We start from the raw sequence: 17,500 nt of genomic DNA, 5'->3' as shown, positions 1-17,500 counted from the left end.
AAATAAATAACAGCATTTCAAAGCTGTTAATATTGCTAAAAAAACAACAACAAATCTAAAATTTAAAAGCGATAAAAAAAAAAGCGTACATTTAAGTGTTGAGACATCGTAGCTCATTGATAGAACACCAGACTGAGGATACTGATGATGGCTGAAAGCTAGAAACGTTCATACCCATGGGTATATATTTTATGCACGTAATAATATTGGTGCTTGTTTATGACCGGGCCAATAAAAAAAATTCTTTTTCAATAAAAATCTTTAAAAAGCTCTATGATGTATGTACCTGTCACCGCACGAAGATGTCATATTCCAAAAAATTACATAAATCGATCAAGTAGTTTTTTTTTTATTAAAAAAAATTAAATATTATGACAAATTCTATTGGAGAAAAACTTGACGCCATGTTTATTTTCAATGATACGCTACTAGCGACATCTTTTGGTCTACGAGAATGTAAAATCAACAAGGGCAGACAATCGACTTTATGGCCACTTGTTTGGGTGCGGAGGGGAACAACGTACAATCAACACAATTTTGCATGAAACGAGCATCCACACGTTGCCCCCCCCCCTCCCAAACAAAAAATCTGTGTTTACATTTTTGGGTGGGGGGCGAGACACGTAAAAAAGATGGTACCCCCTTTTTTTTTAAAAAAACAAACAGGTGACCATAAAGTGGGTGCTCATTCCCCCACTTTTTTAAAAGTAACATTTCTTCATATCTTGGAAACTACTCGTTTGCTGGAATGGATGGAAAGTCGATTGTCTGCTGGGCACACCGCATATTGGTAACTTTCCAACGTTCACCATTTGGTAGGCACACTACAAATGATATGATAGAACTTGGTCTTAACAAAGTCGAGTGTAACAATCAATAAAGGATATCATCCGTCGATGGAAAAACTTCCTTTGATAAAACAACTTTTACATTCTAACTCATATCTAATGTCGGCGTGGTTCTTGGTTGTACACAAAAATGCTTCAAAATGGCCTCTACTAAGACCAAGAATTATGCCACAGTCTTGTCTGGAAACTTTTCCATACATGAATGTTACAACCAGTAGAAAAAGTGTCATGCTAAAACGGCCAGCTCTCTGGGAGTCTTGTGTTGACTGCACTGAAACAGCATAATGAAACCATATGAAAATAGAGAGCTTGGGTGGATCCTTACACCCAGCTTTTATACCAATACAGACAGAAGTCAACACCCTACCCCCGAGCACATCATTCGCATATTTAAAAATCGAAAAAAAACTCTCACTTGTTGCCAGTATAGTTCATGGGAGATGAGTTGAAAATAGTTCAAGGGAGATAACTCATGAATATGCTGGCCAATAACGATCCTTCTTTTTCTGATCTGGTGTATTGCACCACAGAGACAGCCAACATGGTCAAAAACCGTAAAGTTGAGAGCTTGTTATTTTTATTTTTATTTTTGAAAGTTAAGGTTTGTTTAATTATTATTATTGTGTACTTACTAGGAGTTTTCAGACAAGCCATCACCCAAGATTTCTCTTTGAGAACAACCTGTGGTGTTCTCTGAAGTCTGAGTGACAACAAATTTTCTCCAGATTCCCCCTATTTTCTACCTCTTTTGATAACCTTTGCAAATTAATTTGTGTTATTGCAACAGCCGTTTACTATTGATCTTCACTGGAATTTGGGTGGCAATAAGCCTCCTTATTAAGATCCCAGTTTTCTTCACACTTATCCAGTGGAGGTCTTGGTAGTACTTTCTCTTCTTGGTCTTTCCATCCTCCTTGACCCTTCTTGATTATTTGGTGTGGTGCCAGTTGATGCCAACACGTTTTTTGGAGGGGGATGTTCTTCTTCGTCTTCATTATTATTATTATTATTATTATTATTATTATTATTATTATTATTATTATTATTATTTTACTTTGTACTGGCACAGCTTTTGAACCATACCAATTAGGTTGAGGTTAGTTTAGGGCTAGGTTATGGTGAAAAAAAACCCCAGCAAAATAAACAGTTTCTTCCATTTTTGGAGATGAGAGTTAGGAGTTCAGAGAAATTTTATTTTTCATTTTCTAAAATTTTGTAGATGTTCTGTTGGTGTTAGCACGGACGAATTTTAGGATTTACTCAAATCACAATAAAAATTGTCACTTGTTTGTAATCTGATTGGCTAAGCCATTCAAATGAAGAATTACTTTTAGAATAGGTTACAAACTGTATTAGTACCAAAGATTATTATAGGAGTTGATTTTACAGTGTATGTGAAGATAAGCTCTTCTATAAAGGAACATCTATTATACTACCTCTGAAAGGAAAAGATAATGCCTGGGAGGATGGCCTTATGACAACAGACCAGATATTGCATCATTCCTTACAAAAGAGGCAATTCCTTTTAGGATGGGCTTGTGACCACAGAAAAGATACAACTGCCTCTTCATCTTTCTATAGTATTGTCAAACTGCTATCTAGCCTAGTTCACAGACAACGCATACACAGACACAATGCACAATGCCCTCAAGTTTGAGACATATATGGTTATCGCCCCTTATTTCCAGTAGTTGCACGTTTCAGCTCATAGGTGGCACTGGGATACCAAGCTGAACGGACTTGTTAAAAATCCTCTCCCACTGATTTTCTTGTAAGCATATCTTGTACTCGTTGCATGTAATAAATTCACACAGTTTGTAAGTTACTCTGAGCATTGTTTCTTTATTTATATTGTTGTTCTTCTATAAATGTTACTTTTTTTTTGATATGATAGACAACATTCAATGATGTCCACTAAAAAGAGGAGGTAAATCCTGGGAGAATGATATAATGATAACAGAACAGATACACCAGTACTCTTCCCTCCTCCCTCGGATTGAGCATTGAAAGATAATATATTAGTCTAAAATACTAAACTGAACGGAACAAAAAAACGGTAGTACTATTGTACAATTAATAAAAGTAATCGTGCAGTTCAACTTCAAGCAGACAGATATCAAATCTCCATTAGAAAATAATTTTTTTACGATTTTGGGCGATTAATAATAATTACCGTAGCTATGCCAAAGCTAATTAAAACATCTCAGTAGTTCGAATATAGTTGTCCCCCTTTATTTATTAAATATGGCGGACTAAAACACACTGTTTTAGCTTCTTCAAAAATTTGTTCTTCTTAGTTAAAACACAAAACAAAAAGCACTTGATCAATTTATGTGATTTTTTGAAATATGACAGTTTTATTCCGTAACGGGTACGTACATCTTTTTCTGTTTTTTTTTCTTTTTTTTAGTTGAATTCTGTACTTGAACCAAAAATAAAGAAATAATAATTGTTTGTTATCAAAATGAGTGAAGATTCTAAGAACATATAGTTAGTGCTTGCTGGAGTTGGCAAGGTGTTCTCTGATCCCCATGAGCGTCTACAGCGTCGTGCCATCATATATATACTACATATTCGCTGCTGTAACCCTGTTCACTCTGGAGGATATGATTTGATTGAATTAGATTTGCTGTTGTTATGTCCCTTGGATCGGTGGGAGTTGTCCCCTTTTGTTCAATGTTTATAATGTAAACTCTCGGACGTAAACGTGAATAAACGAGACTTGGTCAGTCGGCCATGTTGGTCTGAACGGTCACATATCCTTGTCCTGTTATTATTAATAGAAACCTGACATAACATGGTGTCAGAACAAGGGATTTACTAACAAATGTGAGCAAAATATGGGGAAAGAGTTATACTAAATATCGAGCCTAAGAGCCGTTAAAAAAAAAAAAAAAAAAAAGAAATACGTGAAGTTCCATAATGACCCCCCAGTATGAATAGCCACGTGAGTCCACCAGAGCCCTTTCCATTCGATCAACCCGAGTCATGGGAAAAATGGATACGACAGTTCAACCGTTACCGGACAGTGTCCAGCCTTGACGAAAAACCAAATGCTTGTCAAGTGGACACCCTAATATATTGTATGGGTGATAAAGCCGAAGACATTTTCGCCACATTCAAACTTGCACCCGAGGAAGCCCAGAACTTCAATATAGTGGTAGCAAAGTTCAATGACCATTTCAAGGGTGATACAAACGTAATTTATGAACGGGCCAGATTCAACCGAAGGTGTCAAGAGGAAGGTGAGTCCATTGATTCATTCATCACTAACCTCCACACACTAGCTAAAAACTGCAATTTTCGAGACCTGCATGAGGAATTAATTCTTGATAGAATTGTAGTTGGGTGCACAGATCCTAAGCTATCACTAAGTCTGCAAATGATTCTGGACCTCACCTTGGATGGGGCCATCAGACGCGCACGACGGAGTGAAACAATAAAATCACAACAGCATCTCCTGCGGTCCCCAGAACATATCGTTGGTGAAGATCCAGCTGACAATAATATTGCAGTCCACTACGTTAGTGACAACCGAATTCGCAGACAAGGTCAGGGTAAACACATGACAAGACCCGGGCGAGAACTGCACTACGAAAATCGACAAAAAAATGAGCGCACACAGCAGTATAGACCAGAGGCTGAGTGCCACCGCTGTGGTAACAAAACCCAACACCAGAGATGCACGTGTTCTGCCATCTCAGCCACCTGCCACAATTGTGGTAGGGTTGGCCACTATACTCAGTGCTGCTGCACACAAAGGCTGTATGAAATTAAACCTAGCTCAGATGACTGTGAAATCAATCAGAATGCGTACCTTGGTGTTCTGACGATATCAGAGATCAGCATAAGTAAGCCTTGGCGAACCAATATCGCCATCAATGGAGTGCCACTGAAATTCAAGCTTGACTCTGGGGCGGATGTGACCGCGATTCCAGAGCACATATATAAGTTACGGAGAGACCTACCAGACCTCTCAGATACCCACAAAATTCTTCATGGTCCAAGACGTATTCCACTCAAAGTGACTGGAGTGGTCACTGCAACTGTCTCGCATGAAGATCTTTCAGCAGAACAGAGGATATTTATTATCCCCAATCTCGAGGAGCCACTGTTAGGAAGGCCAGCCATGGAAGCACTTAAGCTCGTAACTGTCCACCCAAACTTACATACCATCAGCAGCCAGAAACGCCCATTCGACCCAAAAATAGAAATGCCAGACTTATTCACAGGCCTAGGCACATTTGGAGAAGAATGTACCATACTCTTACATCCGGATGCGAGTCCATACTCAGTACCCACACCACGACATGTACCACTACCCTTGATGGAGAAAACACGGGCTGAGCTCCAGAGAATAGAGAAACTGGGGGTCATAAGCAAGGTTGACACACCCACCGAATGGTGTTCCCCCATGGTTGTAGTACCAAAAGCAAATGGAACGATAGGATATGCGTAGATCTCACAAATCTCAATAAGTGCGTAAAACGTGAACTCCACATGCTCCCCACGGTCGACCACCTTTTGGCTCAGTTAGGGGAAGTAAAAATCATGAGCAAGTTGGATGCCAACAGCGGGTATTGGCAGATTCCACTTTCATCAGAATCTCGTTCGCTGACGACCTTCATAACTCCATTCGGACGATACCAATTCAACCGCCTCCCGTTTGGTATTTCATCAGCGAGTGAGATCTACCAGAAACGCATGTCACAAGTACTAGAGACCGAAATTGGAGCCATATGCATGCAAGATGATGTTTTAGTATATGGGAAAAACCAACAAGAACATGATGCCCGGCTGAAGAGCACACTGAAAAAAATTCAAGCTGCTGGTATTACGCTCAATTCGGGAAAATGCGAAATATCCAAGTCGTCAGTAAAATTTCTTGGACATATACTCAGTGCTGATGGCCTGCGACCTGATCCGGAAAGGCTCACTGGTATCTCGAAATTCCAAACACCAATAAACATGACAGAAACCCGCCGGTTCTTAGGGATGGTGAATCAATTAGGAAAATTCATTCCAAACCTAGCAGACATGACTAAACCATTAAGGGATTTATTGAGTCATAAATACGCGTTTGTTTGGGACAATGCACAGCAGGATGCATTCTCCTCCATCAAGAAAGCATTGTGTCTAGCACCTGTGCTATGCCTGTACAATCCATCAAGTGAGACTGTGGTTTCTAGCGACGCTTCATCTAATGGGCAGGGAGCAGTATTATTACAACGACAGGATGACACAAAATTACATCCCATCGCCTACGCTTCACGAGCCATGTCAGAAACTGAAACTCGTTATGCACAGATAGAAAAGGAGGCCCTAGCCATAACATGGGCTTGTGAACGCTTTTCAGACTATCTTGTTGGACTACACTTCACAGTGGAGACAGATCACAAACTACTGGTGCCACTACTAGGTACTAAGGACCTCAGTGAACTTCCAGCAAGGATACAGAGGTTTCGAATACGTTTAATGAGGTATGCATACACAATTCGCTATGTCCCTGATAAGGAACTGTACACAGCTGATGCTCTGTCAACAGCGGTATCTGACAATGGACCCACCAAACAAGACAAGGACCTCGAAGAGTTAGCAACAGTGTTCGTCCACACCATGATGGAATTTTTACCTGCCACAGAAAAACGTCTGAAAGAGCTGGAGGAAGCCACTAAAACTGATGAAATCAGCAACTGCATATTACAATATGTAAGAAATGGCTGGCCATCAAAGGATCATGTCCCAGCATCAATTAAACCGTATTGGGCCTACCGTGGCAGCATCACGTGTGAGAATGGATTACTGATGTATGGCACACGGATCATAATCCCATCGCTACTGAGACCGACTATTATTGCCAAAATCCACTCTGGTCATCAGGGAATTACCAGGTGCAGACAAAGAGCTTGCCAGTCCGTATGGTGGCCAGGACTATCTGAACAAATCAAAAGAACTGTAGAAAACTGTCCAAGATGCGCCGAGCTAAGACACCAACCGCCTGAACCCCTTATGACATCTGAGCTTCCAACAAGACCATGGCACACTTTAGCCTCTGATCTGTTTGAGTTGAAAGGCAGCAGCAATGTCATACTTGTCGACTACTTCTCTCGATATGCAGAAATCGCCATGCTTACATCAATGACTTCCAGCGCAATGATACAGAGTTTTAAAGCTATTTTTGCCAGACATGGGGTACCTGTCATCCTAAGAACAGACCCAGGAAGCCAGTACACTTCGAAGGACTTTGCCAAGTTCGCAAATGACTAGGGTTTCCAGCACGTTACAAACAGTCCCCGCTATTCCCAAAGCAACAGAGCTGCAGAAGCCTGTGTGAAAACAATGAAGAGAATGTTAAAGAAGGCAAAAGACCCATATCTTTCTTTGCTTGCACACAGAGCGACACCAATGGACTGTGGGTTTAGCCCCAGCGAACTGTTAATGGGCCGACATCTGAGGACAAACGTCCCGACTCACCTGGATCTACTAAACCCCAGTTGGCCCAATCTTGAGAATTTTAGACAGAGGGAAAGGAACCAGAAGGCTCAACAGCAACTCACACACCGCCTATCAAAAAAAGCTAAAGAGCTACAACCACTCAAAAATGGCACACCGGTATGGGTCAGAAGCTCCAACCCCCCAAACCAGGAAGGCATCGTTGTTGGAATGGCAAATACACCACATTCCTACATTCCACGGACCAAAGAAGAAGGGACAATAATCCGACGCAATCGACGACACATTGTACCCAAACCACCAGAAATGGTCGAGGCTCACACATCAGAGACCCATGAAGACAGTCATCTACCTAGGGAAGAAACAGTTAAAACAGCATGCCCCACTCTCACCTCTCAAGAGTATACAACAACCAGATCTGGGCGTCAGTCAAGACCACCTATTAAACTAGACCTATAATATATGTATATACAAATATATATATATAAAAGTAAATAAATGAACTCTTTTCTTTTAATAGATATATCAAGTGTGTGTGTGTGTGTGTGTGTGTGTGAGAGAGAGAGAGAGAGAGAGAGAGAGAGAGAGAGAGAGAGACCATATAGTAAAAGAACATTAAACATTATTAAATAAAATAAAAAATAAATGTTACGAGGTCATAATAGGGGTAAAAGTTTTAAAAAATTGACCTTTTTTTTTTCCTAAGCAAACACTTCAAAACACCTGGGCAACGCCGGGCACCGATTGCTAGTATATATATATATCCCCCCTCTTATTCGTTTATATAAAAATGGTTCTTATTCAAAATTCAATGTAATTAAAAAATGCCGCTTATGTAAATAGATCATTAAATCTAAGGGAGATAACCAGCATAGACATAGCAAAAATAAGCATATTTTGTGAGATATAATTTGGGACGCTGAAATAATCAGTAGCACAATGAAAGAATGTTAAACGAAAAAAAAAAATGATTACACACAAAAAAGAAATTTGGTTTTCTTTACATTAGGTAATCAGTCAGCGTCAGGATGATTAAAACTTTTTGAAGGCGATTTTGAAGTATTTAAACCGTCAATGATTAAAGTTTAATATAATTTTTTTTTTTTTTTACAATTCTGTAGTTTCATTTTGCAAGATATAATTTGGGGTGCATAATAATTAACGTACACAAAACAACGAAAATAGAAAACTTAATTAAATGATTAAAGTTTAGTTTCATTGTAGCAGGTTGTTTACTTTTGTTTTGTGTACGTTAATAATAAGTTTATTTTTCTACTTAACGTGGTTATATTTTTAAGTTCATTGGTTAACTAGCAGTGTCGGAATCTTTGGGGAAATCGCCATTGCAAATTTGACACTCCTAAGACAAAACTGCGAATAAAATATAAAAAAACTCGTAATTTCTGTTTTTAAAGTGGGTTGTTTATTTTCTTTATGGAATATACTTCCAAAATAAACTATTAAAGTTATTTAAAACATAATAAAAATATTATTTCTTATTTGTTAAAAAACCGTGTTGACAAAATATCCGCTCGTGGTGATTGAATACGCGGACATTTTGTCTACACAGTCTTTTAACAAATAAAAAATAATATTTTTATTATGTTTTAAATAACTTTAATAGTTTATTTTGGAAGTATATTCCATAAATAAAATAAACAACCCACTTTAAAAACAGAAATTACGATTTTTTTTATATTTTATTCGCAGTTTTTTGTTGGGGGGGAGGGGGTAAAAAATTCCGCCAAAATTCTGACACTGCTATTGATTAACTTCGTTAACTTATTTCTTTTTCGTAAACTGCTTCAGCAATTTCCGGAACTCGGCTACAGTAATCGTGTAATCATTTTTTTTTTTTTTCGTTTAACATTCTTTCATTGTTCTCCTGATTATTTCAGCGTCCCAAATTATATCTTGAAAAATATGCTTATTTTTGCTATGTTTATGCTGGTTATCTCTCTTAGATTTGATGATCCGTTGACATAAGCGACTAAAAAATATATACATCACGGAACGAAAATGTCAAAACTTCACATAAATTAACACACAGACACACACACACACACATTTAGAAAATCATTTTTTTTACGATTTTTGGCGATTAATAATAATTATCGTAGCTATGCCAAAGCTAATTAACATCTCAATAGTTTGAATATAGTTGTCCCCCTTTATTTATTAAATATGGCGGACTAAAACACACCGTTTTCGCTTCCTCATACATTTTATCTTCTTAGTCAAAAAAAAAAAAAAAAAAAGAAAAAAGAAAAGAAAAGAAAAGCACTTGATCAATTTACGTGATTTTTTGGAATATGACAGTTTCGTTCCGTGACGGGTACGTACATCTATTTCTGTTTTTTTTTTGTTTTTTTTTTTAGTTGAATTCTGTACTTGAACCAAAAAACTAATGAGACACGCTTTTCTTTCTTTCTTTCTTTCTTTTTCTTTTTAATGACGAGTAATTGTAAAAGAAGTGCGCAATTTTTTTTCGCTAACTTTCGCACAACAACAACAATCGCTCAAAAGCCGTTTCTTTCTTTATTAATATTTACTTAAAATGCTTAAACTTTAGCTTACCTAATGGAATGATATTTAGGAATAAAATGCATGTCAAACGGACATTGTACATGTTCGGTATAATAATATCCATAATGAACGCATTATTCTATTTCAAAAAGCATTTCAGGTTGTTTATTAGAGGTGTTACCATGGAAACAGTTATCACTTCCGGTAGTCAGAGAAGCTATTTAATGAAATCAGGTGATCACCGAGAGTAAGCCACTGTTATAGTCAGCTGTCTTCCCGTATTTTCCGCGTGATTGTACCGAAACCGGTGACAACTCAAAATAGTCCCTTCACCTTTTTTTTTTTTTTTTTTTTTTTGTTATTGAGCATATTGAAATAAAATATTAAAAAAAAACATAGTTTTTTTTTCTAGTTGCGTTTGTAATTAACAAAAGTATGAAAATAAAGTTTTTTTTTTTTTTTTTAAATTATCATTTTTTGTTGTTTATCTATGGTGATTGGTGAGCTACGATGTTAACAATTTCGCTGCTGGAAGTTCAAGTGCCCTGAAACGTTTTCTGCGCATGCGGCTAGAGGCGCCTTTTTACTAAATTACTTTAAAAATTCAATGTTTTGATTTTCTGACCAATCAGAGAATTTTTCAAGCTGTCGGAAATTCGGTGTCTGTGGGAGCCGATGGGAATCTTTAAAAGAGCTCTGTATTTTCAAAAAAAAAAAAAAACAGTTAACAAAAATTCAGAGATAGTGTTGGAAGGCATATATCACTACTGTCTGCAACTCAGCTCTAACACGACAACACTTTGAACATAACAGTCAGCTAATCAGACAATGTAGGCGAACACACAGACACAGAAACAGTAACTAACTTTTGCATTCCCCCTTTTATTATCGTATGCTCACTTGAAATTAAGTTTATGAAAATAATAATTTTAAAACTTCTCACATTTTTCAATGAACCTACCAGAGTGATTAACTCTACTCAAAAACTTTCAGTGAAAATTATTTTATATCGTTGAGTGAGGAAGTTTTTACGATTTACAGACCCGTGAACTAATCACGGCTCTTGAATTATCAACTCAAACTTCCTCGAAATCTCAAACTAATTTCCCCCTTTTGTTCACTCATAAATGAACTATTATTTTCAATGAAAATATTTCCTAAAATGTAATAAATCTTTTTCCTTTTATAAATTGAGAGTTAACCTTGTTTGTTATGTTGATATATTTTCTACGAAAGAACCTCGTAAATTCGACTCTCTGTCGCGCTCTCTTTACTTCTTTTCCCCACAATAATAACATTAATTAATAATACATAAACAATAAAAAAAAATAGGAATAGGCCAAATATCTGCCATTCTAGAAAACTATAAGGGGCTTCTACAGAATTGGGACGAGATTTTGTTGTCGATAAATGGAGTTTTTAAATAATAATAACAAAAAACAAAATAATGGTTTCAACTGATTTTTTTGTCAATTCTAATAAATTACAATGGTAGTTTTCAAATTATGCAGTCGAAATTACCTGAATATTACTGATTTATTAAAAAAAAAAAACAACTTCAATCATGTTAGCAGGTGAAACATTTGCTGCCATCTTGCTTTATTCGAAACGGAAAATTACCTCCCTTTTGAACTCCCCTGATCGTTTTTTTTATTTTCTTTAATAAATAATTTTCTACCTTATCGATTTTCGTAATTTTTCGATATAATCATCTGAGAAATACTAGGAATACATAGATACCATTGTTTTTATAAGAAATAGAGTACAATTTCCGAAATTTCATCTCAATAGTGTAGAAGCGTCGACTATGGGGTTACGCCTGTAGAGATGGTTGAATACCGTCTTCTGGGGTTGAACTGAAATTTTATAATAAATATGTGTTTATGAAATTATAGAAATAAAAATTAGTCTTTATTTGCACTTTTTACGTTTTTTATGCAGTTTTTATAAATAAAACAGTATAAAAAAACGTATAGTTTTTATAAATAAAACGGTATAAAAAATGTATAGCTTTTATAAATAAAACAGTATAAAAAAACGTATAGTTTTTATAAATAAAACAGTATAAAAAACGTATAGTTTTTATAAATAAAACAGTATAAAAAACGTATAGTTTTTATAAATAAAACAGTATAAAAAAACGTATAGTTTTTATAAATAAAACAGTATAAAAAACGTATAGTTTTTATAAATAAAACCGTATAAAAAAACGTATGAAAAAATTGCAAAAAAAGTGTTTTTAGAATGGTTGCTTGTAGGCATCCCTAAAAAAAAAATAATTATCCAACACAAAAGCACGGAATAAATAACAGAACCATTTTTAAAACAAAACAATGAAAGGATTTATTTGGACAGCAGAAAGTTGAAAGCTAGACCATGTCCGGGTTGAGAAAGAAGAAATAGAAGGTTCTTTGGGTGTATTTTACTGTACACATAGATTCGAAAAAGTTGTCAAAAAAACAAATATATCACAAATAAATGTTATCAAAGGCAAGATAAGTTATTTTTCTACCTAACTTTATCTGTATTGGAATCGGGAAAAATATTGGAATCGTCCCATCACTAATATATATATATATATATATATATATTGATAGAGTTCAAAATAGACTTCGTAGCCTCGTAGGAGATGTCCTTTTCTCTTCCTTGCAACCTCTATCTCACAGAAGAGATGTTGCGAGTTTGTCTCTGATGTATCGTTATTTTCATGGAAAGTGTTCGACTGAGCTTCAATCTATGGTCCCCCCTCGCAAAACTTTCACAAGAAACACTCGTCTAGCTGTAAACACTATCAATAATTTCCCCCACTCTTTATCTGTACCTAAACCTAAACGTAGATTCCATGAACAAAGCTTTTTTATTAGAACACCACGCCTGTGGAATTGTCTTCCGTTTTCCTGCTTTCCGGCTGACTACAATATGGTTGTGTTCAAGTCTAACGTAAATAAGTTCTTGATGAGCCGTTCCATATAAGTTATCAAATTTAACAAATTTTCATTACTAATGATTATTATATTGTCCAATTTCTACTGTACACTCTTTAACCCTTATCCTTGAGTGGCCTCTTGGCCTTGATAATGAGTTGATACCTATGAAAAAAAAAAAAGAAAAAGTCCAATGTGAACAAGTTCTAATTAAATCGTCCCCCTAAATAATCCAAGTTTCAAAATTCCCACTGTTTTTTTTTTTTTTTTTTTTTATTTATTACATTTTCACCCCAAACAAGGCACATTGCCACTTTGGTGTAGGGGGCTACTATCAGGGGAAACATCTACTGGGGTACTATGTAGGGATTAGGGTAGTGAGATGTTGGTTCACGTTGCACTTGAACTTATGCATGTCAGTACAGTTGGGGAAGCAGTGACCTGGAATGGAATTCCAAAGTCTAGCAGTTCTGGGGAAGAAACTACTGGAGTAGAAAGATCTTTTACATCTAGGGATCTCTACAGTGTGGGGGTGGGATTTTGTAGCTTGTCGGGTCTGTCAAGGGTGTTCACGTCGTGGGGTTTACTATGCTAAAATCACAATGACTAATGTATACCTATTAACCCTTATCCTCGAGTGGACTCTGGGCCTTCATAAGTGGTGACACCCTTGTAAAAAAAAAAAAAAAAAAAATATATATATATATATATATATATTTAAGGGATTTATGTAGTTTACCTAAAGCATTATCTAGTGTGTATATAAGAGGAACGCATAGGTGTAACTGTAAATGCTGGAATAAGCTATGCAAAATCCTCTTTCATCAATACAATGTACCTGTTTTGTTTTTTTTTGTTTTTTGTTTTTTTTATATTTTATACTTGCATGACGGTTGACGATGCAATTTTCTTTTTAAATAAAATATTTAAAAAAGAAAAAATCCCCAACAATTTAATTTGTTATTTATTTATTTTTATAAAACTAAATAAAAAAATTAAAGTGTTGAGTATAATTATTTAAAAAAAAAAAAAACTATTTCGTTTTATTTCGTTTTCTTTTCAATTTCACTTTTTACATAAACTCTAGTTGTGCAGCCTGCTGATGTTCTCAGTGAAAATTTCCTTGAAAGTTTGACTGTACATGTGATCAAACATTTAAACAAATTACAAATTCAGTGCAAGTTCTATCTATGTTTGGATTTTCCTTGCATTTATTAATATTTATGAACGGATATTTATATTTATTATCTGGAAACATTGACGGAATTTAAAATTTATTTATTTAAAAAATATCAATTCAACTTATTCACTCATGTTTTCATTTTGCTTTTTTATGATTTTATATATATATATATATATATATATATATATATATATATATATATATATATATATACTAGCAGTTCAGCCCGGCTTTACTCGGGCCCTATGTACTGTTCATAACTTTATGTGCATATGTATATATATATATATATATATATATATATATATATATATATTAAAAAGCTTGGCTCATGTCCAGGTAACGTACATCTAAATTGCAAGTGTTTAGACCCAAAATTGGCATAGGAGTTTGGTAGAGTCTGCAAAGGTCAACTCTTTCAACTTTGACCTCTTAGCAGCCAAATTTTCGCCCCAAAACTGATTAAAAAGCTTGCTGCATGTCTAAATACTCTTTATGTAAAATTTCAAATGTTTAGACCCAAAATTGAATAGTTTGCTAGAGACCACAAAGATCAAATCTTTTGAACTTGACAGCTCAAATTTTCAACCGAAACCAATTAAAAAGCTTGCCCTTTGTCTGAATACACTTTATGTAACATTTCAAATGTTTAGACCAAAAATTGGCTGAGTAATTTGATAGAGACCGCAGAGGTTAATTTTTTTAAACTTTGTCCCCAATTTTGACCCCTTAACATTTATTCTTTTGGGTTCAAATCAAATTAAAAAGTTTGATCCATGTTCAAGTAACCTACATCTAAAATTTCAAGTGCTTAGACCCAAAATTGGCAGAGGAGTTTGGTAGGGTTTTCAAAGGTCAAATCGTTGAACTTTAACAGCCAAATTTCTGGCTGGAAACAGATTAAAAAGATTTTCCCAAATCTCAATACCCCTTATGTCAAATCTCGAGTCTGAAGACTGAAAATTGACAGAGTAGTTTGGTAGGGAAATATACACACACAGACAATTTCACTTTTATAGATGTATAGATTATAAACTCAAATATTGTGGAAACTTATTGTACTGAATTAAAATCCTGTTGTCTATGCAACTGATTCTAAAACCTAATTTTATTATTTCATACTTTGTTTTTTTTTGTGGTCTAAAATGCTACTAAAGGCAAAATAAGTTGTTCTTCTGTGATTAAATACTTAAAAACTCAGTAAAAACCTGTTTGAGTGCAGTCTGCAGAGTTCCGTGTGGACAAAAAGAAGAAAGAAAAAATGGCTACCCTTTTCTCTTTATATGTTTGTAATATTGTCATATAACATACAAATCAGAGGCTTCTGGTTGGATATAAAAGGCTTGATTTTTCAGAGACTGTGTTGATTTTGAATTTAAATGTTAAGTAGTCATTGTGTCGGGTTTTAGAGTTGAGTTTTGACAGTAGAATGTTGAGATGTGGCATAACGAGTTTTTGGCAACAGTGAGTCGAATTTAACATTTTATTTTTTTTAACCAGATTTATAGTACGGGGTGTCCCACTTAAAAATAGCTTGATCAGTGTAATCTTTCTTTTAACTGACACCACAAGACAAAATGCAATTCTTTTTCCAACAAGATGGCGCTAAATGCCACACGTCTCACAGATCACTAACACGAATTCATGACATGTTTACAGAAGAGAGAATAATAAGCAAAGTGTTATGGCCACCACGTTCCCCGGATTTGTCATCATGTGATTTTTATCTTTGGGGGGACATTAAAACAAAAAGTTTATGCAAATAATCCTCACAATCAAGATCAACTAAAGGAGAACATTACCAACGCTATCAGGAGAATCACCAGAGAAGATCTACAGGCAGTATCTGCAAACGTTAAATGTGTCCAGAAATGCATAAATGCGGTGGGGGTGGGGGGCACTTCCATCATCTTTTATAACACTGCAGGTAATTTAAACAATAAAAGAATTTTCCTCCTCTCTAATACCTTTTCTGGGATACTTTTAAGTGGGCCACCCTGTATTTCTCTGTCACTTTTGATTGTTTTAACCACAGTAAGGCTGCTGTTTTTTGTTTTTTTTTTGTTTTGCAATATATAATATGCAATTTATTGTATTTTTATGTCACATATGTAGATAGAGCATGAATAATCATAAAAATTCTCATAATTGTTAATTTCAATTTTATTTGTAGTAAAAAATATCAATGACGATGGATGCAAAGCAAAGGAATGTAGATGCTGGATGATGAATTTTCAAAGATACTTGGACATTAGATTAGTTCTTTATCGAGAATAGACGTGCATAAACACATGTATGTACACTTATTATATACAACCCCATTATGCAACAACATGGCGAATTGAAGAAATGTAAGTAGATATTAAAAACAAAATGTACACCTGCAGTGAATTGCAATATTTTTTCCACTGCAGTCGATGAGAGCAAAGACTCAAGTGACACTTCATAACTTGCTTGGAATGATACTTCGTAACTTGCTTGGAATGTGTTGTGAAGGAACATAACTGGCTATACACCGGTTACAAACTGTATATATATATTGGACTGTTGGGCAGACAGCGGCAGACAAGCAGTCGCAGTAAGACGGATAGTCTTACGTGTTGATTATCAGACTTTCTTCCCCATACTTGTTACTATGTACTTCTATTTACCTTAGGCGAGCAGCCTTACGTTTCTGTATTATAAATAAACCCCATTACACATACCACTCGGTGTAACTCACGTTTGTCTTTATTTCCTAAGTATTTAGGAATATAACAATGGCGACGAGGATGAGATCCCTTATGAGAGGATATGTGTACTGGCCTGGTATGGACAAGGAAGTTGAAAAATGTGTCAAGACATGCAGAGGATGTCAATTAGCAGCTCGAGATCCTCCAGTAAAAACGACGCCATGGCCAAAGACGGACCTACCCTGGTCACGTCTGCATATTGATTATGCGGGACCTATAAATGGTTATTTTTACTTGATTATTGTAGATTCTTTTTCAAAATGGCCAGAAATATTTAAGTTTAGACATCCAACAGCAAAAAACACTGTGAGTGCGCTTAATGAAATTTTTAGCCGTTTTGGAGTGCCAAAAACCTTAGTGAGCGATAATGGAACAGCATTTACTGCTCATGAATTCAAAGAATTCTGTGACTCACTAAATATTCTACATATGACGACACCTGTGTACCATCCACGATCGAATGGGTTGGCCGAAAAATTTGTAGATACGTTTAAAAGGGCACTTAAGAAAAATCTTACTACGGACACAGACGAACAATGTATTCAAACATTTTTAGCAATTTACAGGGTGACACCAAATCCTAATAATAATGTCAATTCTTCCCCGGCTGAGCTAATGTTTGCAAGAAAGATAAGATCTGTCTTCGATAGGCTGCTACCAGAGAAAAAGAAAGTTTTAAAAAAAGAAAACCTTAATACCAAGTGCTTCTCCCCAGGTGAAAATGTATATTTCAAAAATTTTCAAAATGGACGAAATCAGTGGGTTGAAGGTATTATCAAAAAAAGGATTGGGAGCATGGTCTATACCATCCAAGGATTAAGTTTTGTCTGCAAA

The 17,500-nt window shown here is 35.5% G+C and overlaps 1 protein-coding gene across 1 annotated transcript in view; it reads right to left on the bottom strand.

Moving 5' to 3' along the window:
- The window catches only part of LOC145263009 (uncharacterized), a 24,298-nt gene extending 14,179 nt beyond the window's left edge, over positions 1-10,119 (bottom strand). The window contains exon 1 of the mRNA XM_080119844.1: positions 9,879-10,119. Coding sequence (XP_079975970.1) covers positions 9,879-9,951 — 73 coding nt within the window. The 5' untranslated portion in view covers positions 9,952-10,119. The remainder of the gene's footprint in view (positions 1-9,878) is intronic.
- Positions 10,120-17,500: the final 7,381 nt, after the last annotated feature.

This window comes from Euprymna scolopes, chromosome 38 (assembly GCF_053919585.1).
Source record: "Euprymna scolopes isolate OS-2025 chromosome 38, ASM5391958v1, whole genome shotgun sequence".
Taxonomy (NCBI): Eukaryota; Metazoa; Mollusca; class Cephalopoda; order Sepiida; family Sepiolidae; genus Euprymna; species Euprymna scolopes.
Note: the sequence above shows the minus strand (reverse complement) of the source record. Positions and strands in the feature narration are given on the sequence as shown.